Genomic DNA, 23,608 nt, shown 5'->3' on the forward strand with positions numbered 1-23,608 from the left:
TCAGAGAAGGCAAGGGAGGCCATGCCTCCCCTGTCATCATGAAAAGCGGAAAAAAGAAATTCAATTGTTTTTATGAAGTCTTTAGAATAATTAGTTTTGCTGAAGCGCTGGTCGGCCTGAAACCGGAGGTCACATATCTTCGCTCAAGCCAACATATCTGCCAGCCAGCCTTGGGGAGTCCTTATACTCCCTTCCTTGTCTTATCTGTGAGAGGCCCTCACTAGTTATGAACAGAACACCTTTGTTTTTTGTTAGTTCAAGAGAAGTCCTTTCTCTTTTGATTGTTTTTGTCCAAGACAGTTTTTTAGTTATCTCACATCTACTTAACGTTTATTGGAGTGTATGCACAAGAGGGACACGGCATCCAGGTTTGGAGATTGCAGCCGGGAACGAGGCTGCCAACCATCTAAGAACAGACTCTGCATTCCTGGGGTCACGGATCGGCCAAGGCCATGCGGCCTCGCACCACACAACATTATTAGCTAGCTGAACAGCGTTGCTACACTCACACTCTCCCCTCCCTTTACTGTAGCAATGCCTCTTGTAACCAGGGCAACCCAATATAAAAAGAGGAGATGACGGTAGGGCAGGTCAGAATTGGTGGAGGACTGTGAACTGGGCCCTCTACCTAATTCTCCTCGCGAGCAAAAGAATACTGGTTGTCTTCTCTTCTTTGTTTCCAGTGTGTAAACAAATGTCTGATGGTATTTAGACCTGATATTTTATTGGTCCTTCGAGCCGGATGCCAATACACCTGAGGATTCCAGCGGGCGTCAGCAGAGATCCAGAAAGACCGCGCGCGGCAGGACCTCCCTAGGTGGGGTCCTAGAATCCTTTTCAAGGGCTGGCTGTCTGCTCGTCAGCTGGGTTCTAAAGGTTGAAGGCAATCCGAGGTGCAGAGGTGAAGAGAACCAGAGGGTGAGTTTGTTTTTGTTTAAAAGTGTGGTGCGGCCGAGGGCTTGTCATGCCCTGTAAAACCCTAGGTGTGTAAGTAGGACAACGGAAGTCCACAGACCCTGCATAACTGAAAATCCGTGTAGGACAGCGATGTCCAAGTAGTAGGTTGCGGAGCCACAGAAAAGCTGAAAATGAAAACTCCGTCTAAAGGTACAGAACGGAGGCGTCCGTTTAAAACTGTGATTGAGAGTGTGAATGGGAATACGTATCACTAGATATAGTATTCCATATTAAAGCAGTGGGGAACACATAACGTGGTTCTGTGGACGCAATGGGCAAGGATTCTCCACCAGAACGCTGGTTGAAGTGAGAATCACCACAGGATCTTTTCGTTATCCCACTGGGAACACCTGACTTTAGAAACCCCTATGGTTTTACAGTTGGGACCAAATTGATTAAAATGGGGAACTTGTAGACCAAAAATAAGATCCAAGATGCACTTAAATGTAAGGATTGGAAAATAATTGAAAGGCAGGATCCTGATCGACTTAAAAATCTTGATAAATGGGTTAAAAAATATAAATTTGAGGGTCAACTTAAAACAACCAAATTGACAGAATTTAGAGGTGCCATAAAAGAAAAGACAAAAAGAAACCCCAAAAAGATGAAGGAGGAGGGGGATGAGGATGTAGTGTTTTGGTTGAAAGTAGCAGGAGAGAGAGAAAGGAGAAAAAAAGAAAACTCAGAAAGCGCTGTATTACAGGCAGGAAGACGATGAGACGGGCACACAGAGGGCTGAAGAGGAGGGGGTTAGAAATGAATTGGTCAAAGAAAATGGGAGCAGATTATCCATTGTCGCCTAAAAACAAAGCTATGCCTTCAGCCCCATTAGTTGAAGAAACTAGTGTTGAAGATTCTGAATTAACTCAAAACATGCCATTGTATCCAATGATACAAGTGGCCAACCCAAATTATGATCCAGGTAATGAAAATATTCACCCCAGGGTGGTAATGGTCTACAGGATGTGGACAATGGAGGATGTAAGGAGAGCATTAGAAGGGGTGGTTCCTTGTAAAGAGGACGTGGAACAATTCTGTGCAGGAATGGAAGACTTGAGGAGATCTTACAATCTGAATGGGACTGAAGTCCAACAAATTTGGATGACTGCTTTGGGTCCAGATTGGCACCTAGTCAAAGGGGACTGGGCACCCATCATTGCCCGGGATTAACCCTTGCCCTATAACAGCCCAGAACTAATTAATCAAGTGGAAAGGCTGATTAATCGGGTACGCAACAGATAAGGAAATTAGAGCAAAATATACAGAAATAGGGAGAGCAAAGCAAAATGATGATGAAACCTTTGATGAATATCAAGTGCGCATGACAGAAGTATTTAAATTACACAATGAACTGGTCGAAGATAATGTACCCCCAAGGTGCTTATCAACTGCAATTATAAAATGCCATCCACGTGGGGTCCAGGCCTGCAGTACGAATTAGGGTGATCAATACTTATATAGGAATGAACACCGGAACTTTGGAGGAATACATAAATCACGCCCTCCATGCAGAAAGAGTAGTAATAGACAAACAAAAACGAAAACAAATGAAAGCTTCAAGACACTTTTTTGGTAGACCAGGATAGTGACACTTTTTACCAAAATGCAGGCAGAGGACAGAACGGCGAGCAATACCCAACAGAGAAGGCTTTAGAGGCCGAGGAAGAGGAGTTGTGCAACCTCCAATAGAATGCTGGAGTTGCAGGAAAAACGGTCACATGGCACGTGACTGCACAAATGAACAAAGACATTTATGACTAGGCCAAAATCAAATCAGATTTCCATGTAATGAAGTGGGAACCTGGCTGCCAGGATTAAAGAGAAATTAGCTTAAATATACAGGAGATATTTGTGTTAAAAGGATAAAGTAAGATAAATAAACACTTAAGTTAAAATTTGCGAAATAAATGGAAAAGAATTACAAATAGCTTCTAAAAGTGAAATAGAGAATAAATCAGAAAAGTAAGACGAACAAAAAGGTGTGTTAGTGGGATCGATGTGTGTTTTATATGTTGTGCATCATCCTTTTGTGCTGGTGTGTATATGAGTGTTTGTGTGATGTGTGTTTGATGAAAGAAATCAGTAATGGAGAATGTTCAGGAGGCGGTTGAGCGATAATAAGGAAATTAAGGAGTGGACGATGGTGTGTTTAAGTTGGTTAGAGAAACTATGATGAAACAATATCAGCACGGCCTCGCTTGAAGGCCGTAGCTGAGGGTGTGGACAAATGAGACAACAAATGATGTGTAGAACAGTGGTCCCCAACCTTTTTTGCGCCACGGACCGGTGACATGTCAGAAATATTTTCGCGGACCGGCATTTATATAAATAAATAATACATTTATATAAATAAATAAATAATACATTTATAATAAATATATAAATAATACATTTATAATAAATATATAAATACAATGAAATAAATTGATACGACTGACATAAAAATGATAATGACAAAAATAAAACTCACCATTACGTTGAATTAGTGGGAGCACTGAGTTTTTTTCTCAGAAACGAGCCGGTCCCATCTAGACGCAATCGAAGACAATGACACCCGAAGTGATTAAGGTTTGTCTTTTATTGCAGGATGCTTGGTCTCCATGTGTTGAAGCAGTTTTGAATGCTTCATTGCCTGGTTAGTTAGCCTGTCGCCACATATTAGCTTTGCGGGCTCGACTGGGGAAACATGTCACGTGACCGGGAAAATGGCTGCGGGCGGGGCAGGGACAGTGTGATTTTCTCAGAGAGTGATGCTTAAGGAAGATGTGACATTTGGATGAAGGATAAAAGGCACTGATGAGATAAAAAAATAAAATAAAAGGTTATAATCAAAACGTCAAAATAGAGGATGACGTTTGCGCAGCGTTGTGTGTTGGTATTGTTTGTAAGCTGTGTCTCTGCTGTAAGTTTTTGTGTTGTCTGTGTGCTGTCAGTGTTATGTGTTAAAAGGATGAAATTGGCTAATGTAGGTGCACAAAAGAATTGATTTGCACCGCAAAACAAAAGCAATTTTGAAAAAATAAGAATAGAAGAAAGGCAAGCAATTTTTTGTGGGCAGAAACTGGTCCACACTGCATTAATGCCTAGCCCTGATGAAACAAAATTTGAGAGATGGAAATAACTTGCTTTCTGGAATTGGACGAAGCAAAATTATTAAATAACAACATTTCAAAGCTAAATTTAGATGAAATAGACGATTGGTTGTGTCAAGACTACACAAGTTTTTACATTTGAGAATAAGAGAGTGATTGAGTTAGTTAAAGTTAAGAAACAACAATTGACTATTATATTAATTTACTGGCGGTTATTTTGTTGGTTTTTATCTTTTATCTTGATTGGTTTGACACCTTGAGGGAGGATAGATTAGGATGTGGAACACGAGTTGAGACAACCAGTTACACATGCAGAACATGTGCACTGGGACACTGAAAATCATTTTAAAAGGGGTGTCAAATTAAATGATGATGAAATAATATGTAGTAATACAACACTTTACTACATATACATTCTCTAAATCATACAATTGAGTAAAATAAAACGTAAATTTAAGTTTTATTCAAATTTCTAAGATTCTTGTGATAAACGATGGGAAAATGATTGAAAAGTAACCACAGAAACTACAAGAAAGTGAAAATGTCTAATCATTTGCTAGCTGAGTCGCTCCACATTCGGGGAGTGTTGGAATAATTTAAGTAAAGCCTTGTCATTTACGAGTTTATGGCTTTCCTTTTATCTACGTTCTTCCTCTTTAGTGACAGGGATGTCTTTTGATCCCCGTCAGCCATATGTATCCTTCCTGTCCTTATGTTATCTGTGTGTTTTTGTTCCTGTAAGAGGCCTTCACTAACAATGAGCAGAGCTTATTTGCATAGGCGAAATGTTCTTATTTGGTTGAAAGAAACTCCATTCCTTTTAGTTAACTGTAGGTTTGGTTCATAGATTGTTGTTGATCAGAACTGTTTTTCTTTGTTAAGTGTTAAACACAGTTTGAAGTGGTTGCGTACAAGTTATCCCATATTTACTCAAGTCTTGTTCAAGTGTTTAGGACAAGTCACTCATTGTTATTGCGTGTTAATTTACTAAGTAGATAAAGTCTAGCCAAGGTTTAGTTGCATTGTTCCACAGGAAAGCGGCAATTGAAGTTATCTGATCTCACTCGCGGACTACTCGGCCAACAACTGGAGAAGAACAGATGGAAAAACTCTGCGGGGGTCACGGGCCGACAATGAAGTGCCAATTCACATCACACTACATTCCTTAGCTAATCAACGTTGCTACAGACACAATCTTCCCTCCCTTTAGTGTAGCAACGCCTCTGTAACCAGGGCAACCAAAACATTAAATAGAGGAGCACGTGGAGGGAGAACTCTGAATTGATGGAGATTGTAACCGAGTTTCCTCTCTCTATCGTTCTCCTCGGGAGTAAACCTGTTCTGGTTCTTTTCTCCTCTTCCTTCCAGCGTGTGGTTAAATGTCTGATGGTATTTAGACCTGACAGGGAGGCCATCCATTTACTTGCTAAGCTAGTTGTGGAAACAGTCCAATTGCCACAAAAAGTAGCTATATGCACGTGTGCAGTGCACACACACGAGACTGATAAGGTGTCAAGAGTTAACAAGCTTGCGGACAGAACCCCAAAACAAAAGCGCAGAAGACACTTCAAATTTTATACACGCAAGAAGCAGATTAAATCACTGACACATTTTTAAAGATGTGCAGCGACAAAGTCCATAGACTGAAATTCAATCATGGACAAAAAGAGGGGCAAAAGTAGAGAATGGCATCTATAAATGACCAGAAGACAGACCTATCCTACCAAAGAACCTATACAAATGGGCAGCAATATTGAGCCATAGTGCGTGTCACATGGCTCAAGAGGAGGGATAGTGGGGCAGGTCAGTCAGCTTTATACAACATACGGATTTGATTCATATTCAAAACATTTTCAAAACAAAAAAACATTTTGTAGAGCTTGTTTAACATGCGCTAAACACAATCCACAGGGTTATACTGCCTGGTCATAAAAGATGCATTCTCAAAATGGTTTGAATTGGTTTCAACAAAAACACTGAATGCCTTAACAGTGGCAAACACGTTATGTAAAGAAATAATACCAGGATATGGGATTTCAGAGATAAATTCTCATGATAATGGGGGCACTTTGTAAATCAAGTAATGAGGAGAATAAGCACAATGTTCCATAAAGACTTAAATTAAAAATCATTGTGCACACCATCGCTGAAGTGCAGGATTAGTATAAAGTGTGAAGAAGTGCATGGAAGAAACTGGAAGATAATGGACAAAATGTTTAGACCTGGTCAAACTGTACATAAATATGACAAGTACTGTGCGTTTAACCCCGTATGAAAAATTGTTTGGGCGACAATATAGATTACCATGTTTTAAAACCAAGTGGGAAACTAAGGATGATTCAAATTTGGCATTTACATTTTAGATTTATAATTAATATTTTAAAGGCAAAAAGAATAAAGCACATTCTCATTAAGAGCATTGAAAATGAAACACTGGTGTTCTTCTCAGGGGGAAGGGCCACATTGAATATTGATAATTACATCAACTGCCAATAAAATAGCAGAAAGGTCAGTTGAGATGGTCCTAGCAAATTACAAAAGGGTAATTTCTTTTGAGGTAACGTTCAATCGGAAAAAGTGACCCAAAGGAAGCCTTACCTCTTAGAGAAATGCCGGGAACAAGAAAATGGAACAATGACGTTATTGCATTTTGGGTGGCTATCTTTGTTGCCATTTTGTTAACTTCAGCAATATGGTATTTGTGGGAACTAAGTCATAATGAGTAGGGGAGAGATGAGTGAACAACTTATATTGATCACTCCCTCAAAATTATGCTGCATTGTAGCAATTTAAAAGATCAATTTGATCTTTGCAGGGTGATCTGCTGTGTCGGATCTGGACTGCCATGAAAGTATGATGTTTATATGTGTACTTTGTCAACAACTGCTGTAGATGTTAAAGAATGGGATGAATACATCTAAAATGAATGTGGATAATTTTTTTCAGGTAACTGAAAAAGGAAACAATTGATTGCTAATGGCAAAACAAGCTGTAAAGACAAACAAAAATGTCATATGTCATATGTATGGTTTTGCAACCATTGCTTTCAGAGAATGTAGTCAAGCGAAATTGTATATGCATCAACATGCCAAGATCTGGAAAAAAAAAAAAAAAACTTGGTAAAAACCAAAATATTTTTAAATTTGAGAGGCGACGATGATCTGACCGAAATTGATGCAATTGGAGTCCCTAGAGGAGTTCCTGATCAATAAGAAATAATTGACCAAATTGCAGCGCGACGGGAGTCCTCCATTTGCTGTTGGTCAGCGGTGAACAAGAACATAGACAGAATACATTACATCCACTACAATGTGAAGAAATTGGGCAATTGGACACAAGCGGGGCTTGAGGCAGTGCATGAACAGCTAGCCACAACCTCCCTAATGGCATTCCAGAACCGTATTGCTCTTGATATGTTGTTGTCTGAGAAAGGAGGGGTCTCTGCAATGTTCGAAGAACAATGCTGCACCTTCATCCCCAACAACACCGCTCCTGATGGGAGCCTGACGAGGGCGATTGCAGGCCTGCAATCCCTCAATGCTAGAATGAAAGAGCACTCTGGTGTGGACACACCAGTGTGGGACAAATGGATGGATGTTTTGGGGAAGTATAAAGCCCTTGTGTCCTCGATTTTGATATCAGTTGCAGTATTTGCTGTTATACTCACCTTGTGTGGATGTTGTTGTGTTCCTTGCCTGCGTGCTCTGTTTAACCGTCTCATCACTACAGCAATATCGCCCATGGAGGACAAGATGGCTCAGATGTATCTAATGTCTGAGCGACAAGATGATGATGATGATGATAATGATGTTGATGACGGGATTCGTGCACTGACGTTAGAAGACTTTTTCCCCGATCCATGCGATTCTGAATGATGACGACGCGACATTTATCTTTTGAGTGTAAACATATTTGTTTTCATAAATGTGATCCGACAACTGAAAATCGAGAGAAGTGGTTGTTTACGGTGATGTGGGGATTTGAGCAAATGTGTGATAAACAGGAGGGAATTGTTAGAATAATTAGTTTTGCTGAAGCGCTGGTCGTGTCATGTCTCGTCCCCAGTTTTGCTGTGTGTAGGTTGCCATGGTTTCTGTTCGCACCGCCCCTCCCTTCCTGTGTGCCCATGATTAGTGTAATCATGCTCACCTGCCTCTTGTTGCCTGTGTTGTATTTAAGTTCTGTTTGTGTACCACTCGCTGTCGGAGCATTGTGCATGCTGTTGCTGCTGTCATGGAATGCCACGCTGTCCGTTTTGTCTCACGTTGCTGTTTGGTTCCTGTTATTGATTTTGCCAGTAAGTTATGTTAGTTGCCGAGTATGTCTTTTGAGTTCCTGCAATAAACCCTGGTCCAAGCTGCATTTGGTCGCCCTGCTCCACCATCCACACTCCGTCCGTGACAGGTCGGCCTGAAGCCGGAGGTCACATATCTTCGCTCAAGCCAACATATCTGCCAGCCAGCCTTGGGGAGTCCTTATACTCTCTTCCTTGTCTTATCTGTGAGAGGCCCTCACTAGTTATGAACAGAACACCTTTGTTCTTTGTTAGTTCAAGAGAAGTCCTTTCTCTTTTGATTGTTTTTGTCCAAGACAGTTTTTTAGTTATCCCATATTTACTCAATGTTTGTTTAAGTAGACTTCATGCAAGTTATCTCACATCTACTTAACGTTTATTGGAGTGTATGAACAAGAGGGACACAGCATCCAGGTTTGAAGATTGCAGCCGGCAACGAGGCTGCCAACCATCTAAGAACAGACTCTGCATTCCTGGGGTCACGGATCGGCCAAGGCCATGCGGCCTCGCACCACACAACATTATTAGCTAGCTGAACAGCGTTGCTACACTCACACTCTCCCCTCCCTTAAGTGTAGCAACGCCTCTTGTAACCAGGGCAACCCAATATAAAAAGAGTTGGTGGAGGACTGTGAACTGGGCCCTCTACCTAATTCTCCTCGCGAGCAAAAGAATACTGGTTGTCTTCTCCTCTTTGTTTCCAGTGTGTAAATAAATGTCTGATGGTATTTAGACCTGACAGAAGTCATTTCACTTTTAATTTCAGTAGTTTTGTATCATTTTGTACCAAAATCTCTGCATTTTTATAGTTATGTTAAAATCAAAAACGAGTTGCTTGGAGGAGGCAACTTCCTGCCTTGCCTCCTCTGAGGATTGCGTAATCACACGGCTGCCCATGCTGACAGGCTATGCAGTTAGCCTGAACTGCTGTCTGTCTCTATATCACTGTGTTCAAACACTCTGGCTATATTAACTAATTTCCGTAGTTAAGCTGATGTATATAATACCTAGTGTTTTTTGTAATCTGTCTGTAATGTTGTGTTTCTTTAGATCAGTCCTTCTCAAATAGTGGGGCGCGTATGCGTGCATTACCAAGGGGGGCGCGTGTGACACCAGGGAACATTCTTTTCTTTTGGCTGTACTAGATTAAAGGGTAATTAGGCTTCCACTGCAGTAGGTGGGAGTGGCGGTATCACTGTAAGAGTGTGCGAAAGGAGTATTTGCTCTATAGTGTAGAGTGCAGGGAACATACGCACACATAGCACAGAGCAGGCAATAACAAGTGCAGTTAGACACCATGGAAAAATAATTAACAGGGTTGAAAAGAACGGCCGAGAGAGACAGAGATAAGAGAATTGAGAGTCACACAAAAGCTAAGACAAACAAGCAGGGCTGTGGACTCGCACCGAGTCCGAGTCCAGCCTCTTGGCCATGAGTCCGAGTCCGAGTCCGGCTGTCCATTTTACTGTTAATTCATGTGACTGCTTAGTCTTTATTCAAGCCTAATTTAGATCAAAATCTAAATAATTACAACAGTTTTGTGATGGCTTTGTCTTTAAAAAACATATAAACGAATACAATAAACAGATACTTTCAAGTTTTAATCATAATTTACACCATTATAGCTCAGACATTTATCTAAACACAAATAATTAGTGACGACCCCTTATTTGGAAAGCGAAAAACCCATGTCGTACGGCGTCAGCACTATGTTGTTTTCAATAAAAACATGAAGAACTCACGTTTGCGTCAGTCAATTGTAATTTTTATAAAGGATTATTCTCATTTGATGCCATCCGCGTTCTGCCATTGAAGCGGGGTGCATTCAAAGACCAGTCGAACAGACGGAACACTCATTCACTTCACCAAAACGCAACAATATAATTATGTGAGCTCTTTGCATAAACCTCGATGCAAAGAAACTCCTCTTTTTGGGTACAGGCTACAAGGAGTATATATTACAAAGGAGACTTTAGACTTAATTGTGATCATCATTCATCCATCCACCCATTTTATTTTATTACTCAGGTATTTTCAAAGCAAATTAATATTGTTGCATTTATTAATTTGCTTTAACATGACAGCGCAATATAATTAAAAGCTGACACGATAGCAATGTCAAACGTGTTCATTTAAGAAAAAAACACACACGTTTTGTGATCAAATCTTTCATAACGAGAATGATTTGAGTGAATTGATTTTACAATTTTTATCCCCCCTCCCCACCATCTGTCACTTTGCTTGGGACAAAAGGAGCCTTCAGAACTGAAATCTTGTCTCAATTATTCATTCAAATCAATTCACTCAAATCATTCTCGTTATGAAAGATTTGATCACAAAATGTTTCCGTCTGTATGACTGGTTTTTGAATGCACCCCGCTTCAATGGCAGAACGCGGATGAATTTAAAGACATCAAATGAGAATAATCCTTTGTAAAAATTAAAATTGACTGACGCAAACGTGAGTTCTTCATGTTTTTATTGAAAACAACATAGTGCTGACGCCGTACGACGCCGTACGACATCGGTTTTTCGCTATAATTCGGTATAATTCGACGTAGTCCAAACTCACCCAAAGTTAAGGTTTCATGGGAATATTATTGTCATAATTGTCTGGACCATATATGATAATTGCTTAATGGTAGTTATTGATAGATCTTGAAGATGTCAAGTTATAGGTGCATATTAAAGATTAAAAGATTAAAGTCCCAATGATCGTCACACACACACCTGGGTGTGGTGAAATTTGTCCTCTGCATTTAACCCATCCCCGTGTGATTTTAATCCATCCCCTGGGGGAGAGGGGAGCAGTGAGCAGCAGCGGTGCCGCGCTCGGGAATCAGTTGGTGATCTAACCCCCCAATTCCAACCCTTAATGCTGAGTGCCAAGCAGGGAGGCAATGGGTCCCATTTTTATAGTCTTTGGTATGACCCGGCCAGGGTTTGAACCCACAACCTTCCGGTCTCAGGGCGGACACTCTACCACTATGCCACTGAGCCGGTTCACGTTCATTGTAAGAGGAGAAGAGATGTTGTGTATTTTGGGCTAACTCAAATTCCGTAGTAGAAAACCCCCGGAAGTGGGATGGGCGCATTCTGTGTTGTTGTGGTACGCCCTGTGAACGCACTGTGAGTAAGGAATAAAGCAGTTATCATTCACGTCGTTGTCCGACCTATTCTTGCTATCTAAGAACCTGGAAAATAGTAAGGATATAACATATATCACGGGTCATTACGACGAGTTTGGTGGAGTTTTTACTGCTTCTTCCAACTCCTACCGCGCTGACTGTAACCTGACACTCTCTGGCTGCGTCTTGCCTCTTTTTTTTATTGTCGGACTCGGTGGACTCGGTCAAAATCAGCACTGAGTCCGAGTCCAGCAAAAATGACAGAGTCCGACCGAGTCCGAGTCCCCGAGTCCGAACCGAGTCCACAGCCTTGCAAAGAAGTATGACAAAGCGAACGTAGCGCTCGGCTTCAATGCGACTACGATGGGAGACAATGTCTAGTCGGAACTTTTCTGCCTTGCACACCAGCTCGGGCTCCTTCCCTGCCAGAGAGGTGACATTCCATGTCCCAAGAGCCAGCTTCTGCAGCCGGGGATCGGACCGCCAAGGTCCCCACCTTTGGCCACCGTCCCCACCTTTGGCCACCGTCCAGCTCACTTAGCACCCGACTCCTTTGGCCCCTCCCACAGGTGGTGAGCCCATGGGAAGGGGGACCCACGTTTTCTTTTCGCGCTCTGCCCGGCCAGGCCCCATGGGCGTAGGTCCCGTCACTAGACGCTCACGTTTGAGCCCCAACTACAGGTTAGATGCAGCCCACTTTTGTTTTTTCAAGAATAGGGACACAAAATGGTTAGACTTCCTGTGGGCATCGTTTACGTATGTGACCCCTGTTTTAAACTGTTATAGGCAATGATAATCACTTTGGGTTGAAATTATTGGTGGGAAGCTGTTATTTGAGGTTCGCTCAGTCCTTATCCACAGTGATTAGTGATGTGAGGTGAACAACATGAGAGGGAACCAAAAACATTTAATGATAAAATATGTTCTACCTGCTCATTGGTAGTTCTGCCCCTTCCCACAAGAACAATGTGGAAACCAGTGAGACCAGCAACTGGAATGAAAAACAGGCCTGCAACACACATTACAGCCAGTCTGAAAAAGAACGTTAAGGAAAATATTGTCTATTTTTTAGGCTCTACGCAATCACAATGTTTGGGGTCAATCACAGATCAGAGAGCTTAAAGACCCATTACACAGGTATGTTTTTGTTGATTATGGCGGCGCAATATCGATAAAAGCCATAAAAGTTGCCTGAAGTTCACCACATTTCCCCCGAGTGCAAGTGTGCATTGTTGTTGAATATTGAGCTCTCACTCACCTGCAGTTGGACTGAATTACACCTAAATCTTGATTTTACGTGGATTTTTCTAGTTCTCAGTAACACTGTGACAGCATAAGCCGGACAGAGGGCCTGAACTAGATGCTCTCATTGCAGCAGTCCCACAATCAGAGAAGCTATTGGTTTTCCGGGACCTCAACGCCGGAGTGGGGACAGACTATCAGACCTGGGAGGGAATCATTGGGAAGCATGGCATTGGCAAATGCAACAGCAACGGTTTACTGCTGCTCAAGTCTTGTGCTGCGCATGACCTTGTCATCACCAACACAATATTCTGACTACCCACCTGCAACAAGACGTCATGGGTATGTGTTGTTGCATAATAGGCATGGTATTTCATATATTTTGTTGCATTTGTGTTTTATCTTGTTATTGGGTCAAGAGCGGTCTGAGTTGTGTGTGTGGTTTGATCGTTGTATTGATGTTGTATTTCTTAATGGCTCTTTGGATGCGTTTGGTGACTCCTCTGATATTTGGCAGTGTGACGATGGGCGGTTTGTTTTTGTTGAGTGTGTTTCTGACCTTCTGTTGTGTTTTTTGTGTGCCTGTTCTTTGGATATTGGCAGTTTCTGAGTGTGTTGTGTACGTGTGTTTTCTCTTTCCTGTCCTGTTTGTCTGTGACTATGATGGCTCGTTTGTACAATGTTATGACTAGTGACAGTTTGTGTTCTTTGGGGTGCTCTCATGTCCATAAGAGATATTGATCCACGTAGGTGGGTTTCCTGTGTATTTAAAGTATGATACTGCCGTCTGTCTATGGTGAATTTATAGGGCCAAAAAGCCTTGTTCATTGTTTTTTTCTTCCTCCTCTGTGAATTTGATGCTGCCTGTGTGGTCTATGGCAGTGGTCCCCAACCCCCGGGCCGCAGACCAGTACCAGTCCGTGGCTCATTTGGTACCGGACCACATAAAAAAAGAATAAATACCTTGCATTATTTTACACCTCTGTGACATGTACATGGGCGAAGATCTGGTCACCAGACTCATTTTATGTTGTAAGTACAATGTTATGAGGATGCTGCAAGTAAAGTCAGAGACTACACAGTGGGTTCAGATTTATTATTATATTGTACTGTGGTGTTTGCATGCAAAATTGCCCTGTGGAACTCAGGGTTGAAAGGTGTCTTGGGATGGTGGTGTTGATGTTGTAACGCACTTCCGTTGTTCTGCGATATGATTAGCTGCAAAGACAGTACAATGACGTTTAGGATTGTGGTTGGTCTGTTTTGCGTAAATGATAATGTCGTTGAAACATGGACGATTTTTGCAAAGAAAACGTCCATACACAATGTGCAGTCTGTGATTATTTGATTTACAAATGCTTTTGACATTTGATTCTGATTTTCTAGAATTGTTTTTAGAAGTTTTATTCACAAAAATCGTGACGTCATCAAATACCAGTCCATGAAAATATTGTCTGACAGTAATCCAATCCATCCATCCATCCATCCATCCATCTTCTTCCGCTTATCCGGGGTCGGGTCGCGGGGGCAGCAGCTTCAGGAGGGACTCCCAGACTTCCCTCTCCCCAGCCACTTCATCTAGCTCATCCCGGGGGATCCCAAGGCGTTCCCAGGCCAGCTGAGAGACATAGTATCTCCAGCGCGTCCTGGGTCGTCCCCGGGGTCTCCTACCGGTGGGACATGCCCGGAACACCTCCCCAGGGAGGCGTCCAGGAGGCATCCTGCTGAGATGCCCGAGCCACCTCATCCGGCTCCTCTCAATGTGGAGGAGTAGCGACTCTACTCCGAGTTTCTCCCGGATGACCGAACTTCTCACCCTATATCTAAGGGAGAGCCCGGACATCCTGCGGAGAAAACTCATTTCGGCCGCTTGTATCCGGGATCTCGTTCTTTCGGTCACGACCCATAGCTCGTGACCATAGGTGAGGGTAGGAGCGTAAATCAACCGGTAAATTGAGAGCTTTGCCTTTTGGCTCAGCTCTCACTTTACCACAACGGACCGGTACAGAGTCCGCATTACTGCCGATGCTGCACCGATCCGCCTGTCGATCTTGCGCTCCATCCTCCCCTCACTCGTGAACAAGACCCCAAGATACTTAAACTCTTCCACTTGGGGAAGGATCTCATCCCCGATCTGGAGAGGGCATTCCACCCTTTTCCGATCGAGGACCATGGACTCGGACTTGGAGGTGCTGACCCTCATCCCAACCGCTTCACACTCGGCTGCGAACCGCTCCAGTGAAAGCTGGAGATCACGGCCTGAAGAAGCCAACAGCACCACGTCGTCTGCAAAAAGCAGAGACGCGATGCTGAGGTCCCCAAACCGGACACCCTCAACGCCTTGGCTGCGCCTAGAAATTCTGTCCATAAAAATTATAAACAGAATCGGTGACAAAGGGCAGCCTTGGCGGAGTCCAACCCTCACTGGGAACGAATCCGACTTACTGCTGGAAATGCGGACCAAACTCTGGCATCGGTGATACAGGGACCGAACCGCCCTTATCAGTTGGCTCGGTACCTCGTACTCCCGAAGCACCCCCCACAGGACCTCCCAAGGGACATGGTCGAACGCCTTCTCCAAGTCCACAAAACACATGTGGACTGGTTGGGCGAACTCCCATGCACCCTCGAGGATCCTGCTGAGGGTGAAGAGCTGGTCCACTGTTCCACGGCCAGGACGAAAGCCACACTGTTCCTCCTGAATCCGAGGTTCGACCTCCCGACGGACCATCCTCTCCAGCACCCCTGAATAGACCTTACCAGGGAAGCTGAGGAATGTAATTCTCCTGTAATTGGAACACACTCCGGTCCCCCTTCTTAAAGAGGGGAACCACCACCCCAGTCTGCCAATCCAGAGGCACTGTCCCCAATGTCCACGCGATGCTGTAGAGACGTGTCAGCCATGACAGCCCCACAACATCCAGCACAACTACCTCAGTGACTTCAACCCCAGAGATTGGAGAGTCCACCTCAGAGTCCCCAGGCCCTGCCTCCACAATGAAAGACGTGTCGGTGAAATTGAGGAGGTCTTCGAAGTATTCTCCCCACCGACACACGACGTCCCGAGTCGAGGTCAGCAGCACGCGATCTCCTATGTAAACAGTGTTGACGTTGCACTGCTTCCCCCTCCTGAGACGCCGGATGGTGGACCAGAATTTCCTCGAAGCCGTCCGGAAGTCATTCTCAATGGCCTCGCCAAACTCCTCCCACGCCCGGGTTTTTGCCTCAGCAACCGCCAAAGCCGCGTTCCGCTTGGCCATCCGGTACCTGTCAGCTGCCTCGGGAGTCCCGCAGGCCAAAACGGCCCGATAGGACTCCTTCTTCAGCTTGACGGCATCCCTTACCGCCGGTGTCCACCAGCGGGTTCGGGGATTGCCACCACAACAGGCACCAATGACCTTACGGCCACAGCTCCGGTCGGCCGCCTCAACAATGGAGGCGCAAAACAAGGTCCACTCGGACTAAATGTCCCCGCCTCCCCCGGGACGTGGGAAAAGTTCTGCCGGAGGTGGGAGTTGAAGCTCTTCCTGACAGGGGATTCCGCCAGACGTTCCAAGCAGACCCTCACAGAACGTTTGGGTCTGCCAGGTCGGACCGGCATCTTCCCCCACCATCGGAGCCAACCCACCACCAGGTGGTGATCAGTTGACAGCTCCGTCTCTCTCTTCACCCGAGTGTCCAAAACATGCGGTCGCAAATCCAATGACACGACTACAAAGTCGATCATCGAACTGCGGCCTAGGGTGTCCTGGTGCCAAGTGCACACATGGACACCCTTATGTTTGAACATGGTGTTCATTATAGAAAATCCGTGTAGAGCACAGAAGTCCAATAATAGAACACCGCTCGGGTTCAGATCGGGGGGGGCGTTCCTCTCAATCACGCCCTTCCAGGTCTCACTGTCATTGCCCACGTGAGCATTGAAGTCACCCAGTAGAATGATGGAGTCCCCAGAAGGAGCGCTCTCCAGCACTTCCTCCAGGGACCCCAAGAAGGGTGGGTGCTCTGAGCTGCCGCTTGATGCATAGGCACAAACAACAGTCAGGACCCGTCCCCCCACCTGAAGGCGGAGGGAGGCTACCCTCTCGTTCACCGGGGTGAACCCCAATGTGCAGGCGCCCAGCCGGGGGGCAATAAGTATACCTACACCTGCTCGACGCCTCTCACCGTGGGCAACTCCAGAGTGGAAGAGAGTCCAGCCCCTCTCGAGAGGGCTTGTACCGGAACCCAAGCTGTGCGTGGAGGCAAGTCCGACTATATCTAGTCGGAACTTTTCTCCCTCGCACACCAGCTCGGGCTCCTTTCCAGCCAGAGAGGTGACATTCCATATCCCAAGAGCCAGCTTCTGCAGCCGGGGATCAGACCGCCAAGGTCCCTACCTTTGGCCGCCGCCCAGCTTGCAATGCACCCGACCCCTTTGGCCCCTCCTACAGGTGGTGAGCCCATGGGAAGAATCCAATCCGTGGTGCTAAATATTTGGGGACCACTGGACTGGTCTATGGTGTTGAGGTAGTCTGTGAGCTGTTGTGTGTATCCGTTTTAAATTTTTTCTAGAATGTCGCCAACGTACCTTTTTCCAAAATTATATGCTGCAATCCTCTGGTGCTGTGGCTATGGCTTGTTGTTCCAGATGCTCCAAGAAAAAAAACACTCATTCCTTCAGTCTGTTTGTATATGGTGTTGTTATATTGAAAATAAGTGGATGTGGCGACGAATCTGAGTAGTGACATGATGTCTTCAACTGTGAGTTTGGTTCGTTTCCGGAGTGAATTGCACTTACTGAGTCTACTGTGTACGATGTTGAGTGTGGCTTCGACTGGGGGTTTTGAGAACTATGACTATTTTGTCCTGTCTTATATTGATTTGTTGTATGTCTTTTGTCAGTTATTGTGAGTTTCTGCAGTGCTGTTCAGTGAGTCCGCGACGGGGTTTTATGATTTCTGCAAGTGATTTCGGAGAGGTTGTATGTGATGGATCCTTTGCTGTCGACAATGGGGCAGAGTTGTGTATCGGATTTGTGTATTGAAGAGCGATCCAGGGCGCTTGCTTATCGCACTGAGTTGGCTCATATGTTGAGCACTTGTTTTGTGAAATAAAGAGCCGGTTGCAAAACCCACGTCTTGCCTAGTACTTTGGTAACGCTACAATATAGTTATATACGGAATTATTGGATCCGCAACTGACGACGAGGCTTACGTCAGCGGCGCTCGTAGATCCGAAGTCAACAGCTGTTTTTTTTTGTTTTTTTTAAAGTGACACAGGAGATGAAGATTCCGATGGATTTAATGATTTGGAGTAACACGGATGGCTCGTTAAAATTGTTGTTTATATTACATTTATTTGATATATCTAGTCTGACGTCAACGTCGCACGTAGATTCAGAGTCAACAGCTGTTTTTTTTTGTTTTTTTTTTAAGTGACACAAGACAAGTCAAGTCAAGTTTATTTGTATAGCCCTAAATCACAAGCAGTCTCAAAGGGCTTCACATAGACAAAGAATTGACAATTGTTCTCAAAGCATCCCCTGATCTTAAAACGAAAATTCCGATGGATTAGATTAGATTAGATGAGATTAGATTCAAATGTATTGTCATTGTACAGCACAAATACAGTACAGCGAAATGAACTTTGACATCCAACCAGAAGTGCAAAAAGCAGTAAAGTGCAGAGTAAAGAGTAATACTGAGCAGTAAGTACAGTGCAATCACGTAAATATGAGGTGTGTTCTACTATGCGGGATAATATACATGAGGGATGAGAACGGATTAAAGATTAAAGATTAAAGTCCCAATGATCGTCAAACACACACCTGGGTGTGGTGAAATTTGCCCTCTGCATTTAACCCATCCCCGTGCGATTTTAATCCATCCCCTGGGGGAGAGGGGAGCAGTGAGCAGCAGCGGTGCCGCGTTTGGGAATCAGTTGGTGATCTAACCTCCCAATTCCAACCCTTAATGCTGAGTGCCAAGCAGGGAGGGAATGGGTCCCATTTTTACAGCCTTTGGTATGACCCGGCCGGGGTTTGAACCCACAACCTTCCAGTCTCAGGGCGGACACTCTTCCACTAGGCCACTGAGCTGGATATGACTAGCTAAGTATGTACAATAAGGTGCAGTAGAACAGACATTTGCAGGCGGTACTAGAATGCTAATTATAAATATAGGGTTATAAATATGCAACAGTGTCATTATAACCAGATATAAACAGATATGTACAAGCGGAGTAAGGGTGATGAATAAATATATAGGATAGGAATGCAGTAATAATATGCAGATATGGACAGTATATGCAGGTAATACAGAATAGGGGGGGTGAAGGGGGGATGTCTCTGGGGCGGGGGATGACTAAGTGATCAGAGTCCCTGTGCGAGGGGATGGGGGGTAACTGGGGTGTGGGGTTGTTGTGCTGCAGGGTTCAGAGTGATGCGATTTCAGGGGGATGACAGAGGTGTTGTGCTGCGGAGTTCAGTGCGATGACGGCAGAGGGGAAAAAGCTTTTCCTCAGTCTACTTGTCTTTACCCGTAGAGTCCGGTATCGCTTCCTAGAAGGAAGAAGAGCAAACAGTCTGCGGTTGGGATGGTAGAAGTCTTTTGATGATGCTGCGTGCCTTCTTCAGGCACCCATTTTTGGTAAATCGACTCGATGGAAGGAAGGGATATGCCGATAATGCGTTGGGCCAGCTTCACCACCCTTTGCAGTGACTTCCGGTCCGCGGCTGTGCAGTTGCCGTACCAGACCGTGACACCGTTGGTTAAGATACTCTCTATAGTACACCGGTAGAAGTTCACCAGGATTCGAGGAGATACGTAGGTGGGATTTCCTCAGTCTCCTCAAGAAGAAGAGAAGCTTGTGGGCCTTGCTGACCAGTGACGAGGTATTGAGGGACCAGGAGAGGTCATCGGAGATCTGGACACCCAGGAATTTGAAGCTGGCGACCCGCTCAACCTCCGTCCCGTTGATATGGATGGGGGCATTCGTGTCAGCCTCAGTCTTTCTGAAGTCAACGATGAGCTCCTTGGTTTTCTTGGTGTTGAGGGCCAGGTTGTTGTTGGCACACCACGTCGTCAAGTGCTGTACGTCTGCCCTGTAGGCCGTTTCATCGTTGTTTTTGATGAGGCCTACCACCATTGTGTTGTCTGCAAACTTGAGGATGGTGTTAGAGCCATGCACAGGAGTGCAGTCGTAGGTGTAGAGGGAGTAGAAGAGTGGGCTCAGCACGCAACCCTGTGGGATGCCGGTGCTCAGGGTTAGCGTGGGGGAGGCCATCTAACCTAACGGACTGGGGTCTGTTGGTTAGGAAGTCAAGTATCCAGTTGATGACAGAGGGGTTGATGTTGAGGTCCTTGCTCACCACAAGGTTGCCAAGTTTGGTGATGCGTTTGGAGGGGATGATGGTGTTGAATGCAGAGCTGAAGTCGATGAACAGCATCCGCACATGGGTGTTGCTCTCGTCCAGGTGGGAGAGAGCTGCATGTAGTGCAGAGGAGATGGCGTCATCCGTGCTCCTGTTTGCACGGTAGGCAAATTGGTGTTTGTCCAGAGAAGGTGAGAGCCCAGATTTGACGTGACCCAGGAGTAGCCTCTTGAGGCACTTTATGAAGTGGGAGACGATGCAACTGGGCGGTAATTGTTGAGGCCCTTCGCAGAGGAGTGTTTAGGCAACGGCACAATGGAGGTGGTCTTGAAGCACAACGGGACAGTTGCCTGGGCCAGAGACAGGTTGAAGATGTCGGTGCAGACCTCCGTCAGCTGCGCAGCACAGTTCCTGAGCACCCGGCATGGCGGGAATGCCATCAGGGCCAGCTGCTTTGCGTGCATTTGTCCTTTTCAGTGCCGCGCACACTTCAGTGGGTGAGAGAGTGAGGGGTTGGTGATCAGCGAGGAGAGCAATCCTGGTGGCCGTCTCCTGATTGTTTCTGTCGAAGTGGGCTTAATGATGGTTGAGTTTGTCAGGGGAGGGGTTGGTTGCAGTGGGGGGGTTGATGGAGGGTTTATAGTCCGAGATGGCCCGGATGCCGTGCCACACGCGCCGGGGATCGTTGTTGTTGAAATGATCCTCCACTTTTAGCTTGTGGGTGTGCTTGGCCTGTTTTATTGCTTTGTTCAGGGAAGCCCTGGCTGAGCAGTAGGCCTGGTTGTCCCCAGATCTGAAAGCAGTGTCACGTGCCTTAAGGTGTAGACGGACCTCGCTGTTCATCCACCGCTTCTGATTGGGAAATGTGGTAATCCGTTTGGTGGTGGTGACACTGTTAATGATGGAGTTGATGTGATCCACAACAGAGGAGGCGTAGGAGTCAATATCAATGATGGAGTCCCTGGTGGCCTGGGTGGCAGACCTCTTCCACTCTGTGTCCTGCAGCCGTTGCCCCATCTCACCGTCAACACCCTCTGGCCAGATCTTAACAGACCTAGCAGAGGGCTTCACATTGATGATGGGGGTGTATCTGGGCCAGAGGAACAAAGAGAGGTGGTCTGATTGTCCCAGGTGGGGGAGTTAAAAGACCTTGTATGCATCCTTGATGTGAGAGTAAACATGGTCTAATACAGGGGTGGGCAAAATACGGCCCGCGTGCCACATCCGGCCCACGGGACCTTTTAATCCGGCCCGCCAACCCTGAATAGATTGTATTATTAAACATTATTTCTGGTCGTATTGCCTGCAATGACTGCGTTTGCCCAGTAGATGGGGAAGCACTCGCCTGCGCATTTACTACCGGAAGCCGTGTCAGAAAGCTCGGTGCGCACTCACAAGTGCGTGTACGTACTCAGTAGTACGGACATGGCGCACTCGCGCTCTATTTGTATCAGTCCCGAATTTAGAGCGTGGGCTGTGACGACAGCATTCTAGTTATTCGCGCGCTGAGCTTTCAGATGCAGTTTTGCGCTAAAGCCACCCACAAACCTTCCCCTGGAATACTTCCATTAAAATGAGTCGCCCAAGGAAAAGCAAGGTGGACACAGTGCCGAGTGTTTAAAAAAGAGTGGCCAATTTGGCTCGACGTACGCGACGTGACGTTCAGCCACATGAGCATCAACATCAACCCGTCACAGATCTAGGTAAACGGACCAACACGGATCTCTCCTAAGAATTGCCACAACAAATTGTACTCCAGACTATGATGCACTAGCAAAAAAGGGAGAACAACAACACTGTTCCCGCTGAAAAGTTCGATCTCACGCATTGGTACTACTTACCTATGTTTCCCTTCCATATCGATCCGTAGATTTACTCAAAACATTAGCAGAGCAGCCTATTTTGACATGAAATCGCCTCGCGCGTATAGCAACTATCGTTATAGCATTAGCCATCCGCAATTTCCCATGAGCCTCAGCTCGCAATCTCCCATGAGCCTCAGCAAAGTGTAAACAATCGCGTTTCTCAAACGATCTCCTATAAAATGATCAGAACTGACTAAAGTTCGATCTAACGCATTGGTACTACTTACCTATGTTTCCCTTCCATATCGATCCGTAGATTTACTCGAAACATAAACAGAGCAGCCTATTTTGACATGAAATAGCCTCGCGCGTATAGCAGCTATCGTTATAGCATTAGCCATCCGCAATTTCCCATGAGCCTCAGCTCGCAATCTCCCATGAGCCTCAGCAAAGTGTAAACAATCGCGTTTCTCAAACGATCTCCTATAAAATGATCAGAACTGACTAAAGTTCGATCTAACGCATTGGTACTACTTACTAGGGGTGTAAATCGCGGGTTTTGTCACGATACGATATAATATCGATACAAAGAACTACGATACGATATTTGCCGATATCTTAAAGCCTGCTGCGATTCATTCACGATATATCGCGATATAGTGCTCTACGATCATTTTTTTTTTTTTAATAAAAAATATAGAACAATATCCTGATTTATAACAATTCATACGCAAAATCAACAAGGTACTGCAAACTCTTTATTTAGGAAATTACAAGAGTATTGCAGTATACAAAGTGCTTATTTTAACACTGAACTTTGATGTCGTGTTTTTTCTTTAAATGTGCGGCGAGATTTGTGCTCCCTGAATATTTTATCACCGCATGGCAGGATTTACAAACTGCACGTGTCTTGTCGGTTGAGCCATCTTTTCTTTGGAATCCAAAGTGCTTGCAAACGAATGACTTGAAGCCTAAAGGTGAGCAAATTTCCTCGTCTTTTTGGACACTAGCCATAGCACCAGCCCAGGAGCAGCGTACTAGTTGTCGACTCCCCTTTCACGTGCCTGCTCTGCTCACAACACAACAACGCCGGGCGCACTGCTCCCGGAAAGAGGAACCAAGCAACAATGAACTGGATTTCAAAATAAAGTCGCGTCTAATGTCCGAGGTCAAACACGGCGATATAAATCGATGTTTACGTTTAGCATCGATGCCAATAAATCGTAGAGCATTATATCGATTAATCGATGTGTATCGATGTATCGTTACACCCCTACTACTTACCTGTGTTTCCCTTCCATATCGATCCGTAGATTTACTCGAAACATTAACAGAGCAGCTTATTTTTACATGAAATAGCCTCGCGCGTATAGCAGCTATTGTTATAGCATTAGCCATCCGCAATTTCCAATGAGCCTCAGCTCGCAATCTCCCATGAGCCTCAGCAAAGTGTAAACAATCGCGTTTCTCAAACGATCTCCTATAAAATGATCGGAAGTGACTAAAGTTCGATCTAACGCATTGGTACTGCTTACATATGTTTCCCTTCCATATCGATCCGTCAAGTTACTCGAAACATTAATAGAGCAGCCTATTTTGACATGAAATAGCCTCGCGCATATAGCAGCTATCGTTATAGCTTTAGCCATCCCCAAAATCCCATGAGCCTCAGCTCGCAATCTCCATGAGCCTCAGCAAAGTGTAAACAATCGCGTTTCTCAAACAATGTCCTATAA

General features: G+C 45.0%; 1 protein-coding gene across 17 annotated transcripts in view; it reads right to left on the bottom strand.

Annotated features, from left to right (window-relative positions):
* The window catches only part of LOC133152030 (palmitoyltransferase ZDHHC5-A-like), a 240,863-nt gene that overhangs the window by 125,731 nt on the left and 91,524 nt on the right, over nt 1–23,608 (bottom strand). For 12 of the 17 annotated variants that reach the window (XR_009714035.1, XM_061275520.1, XM_061275519.1 and 9 more), the window contains one exon: nt 12,401–12,503. Coding sequence is in view for 13 of the 17 variants with exons in the window: in XM_061275520.1 (XP_061131504.1) it covers nt 12,401–12,503 (103 nt within the window). In the remaining 4 variants the exon portion in view is untranslated. Of the gene's footprint in view, nt 1–12,400; nt 12,504–23,608 lie in introns of those variants that run through there. The other 5 variants (XM_061275523.1, XM_061275526.1, XM_061275531.1 and 2 more) reach the window with 3 other exon arrangements.

The sequence above is a fragment of the Syngnathus typhle genome, linkage group LG3 (genome assembly GCF_033458585.1).
Source record: "Syngnathus typhle isolate RoL2023-S1 ecotype Sweden linkage group LG3, RoL_Styp_1.0, whole genome shotgun sequence".
NCBI lineage: Eukaryota > Metazoa > Chordata > Actinopteri > Syngnathiformes > Syngnathidae > Syngnathus > Syngnathus typhle.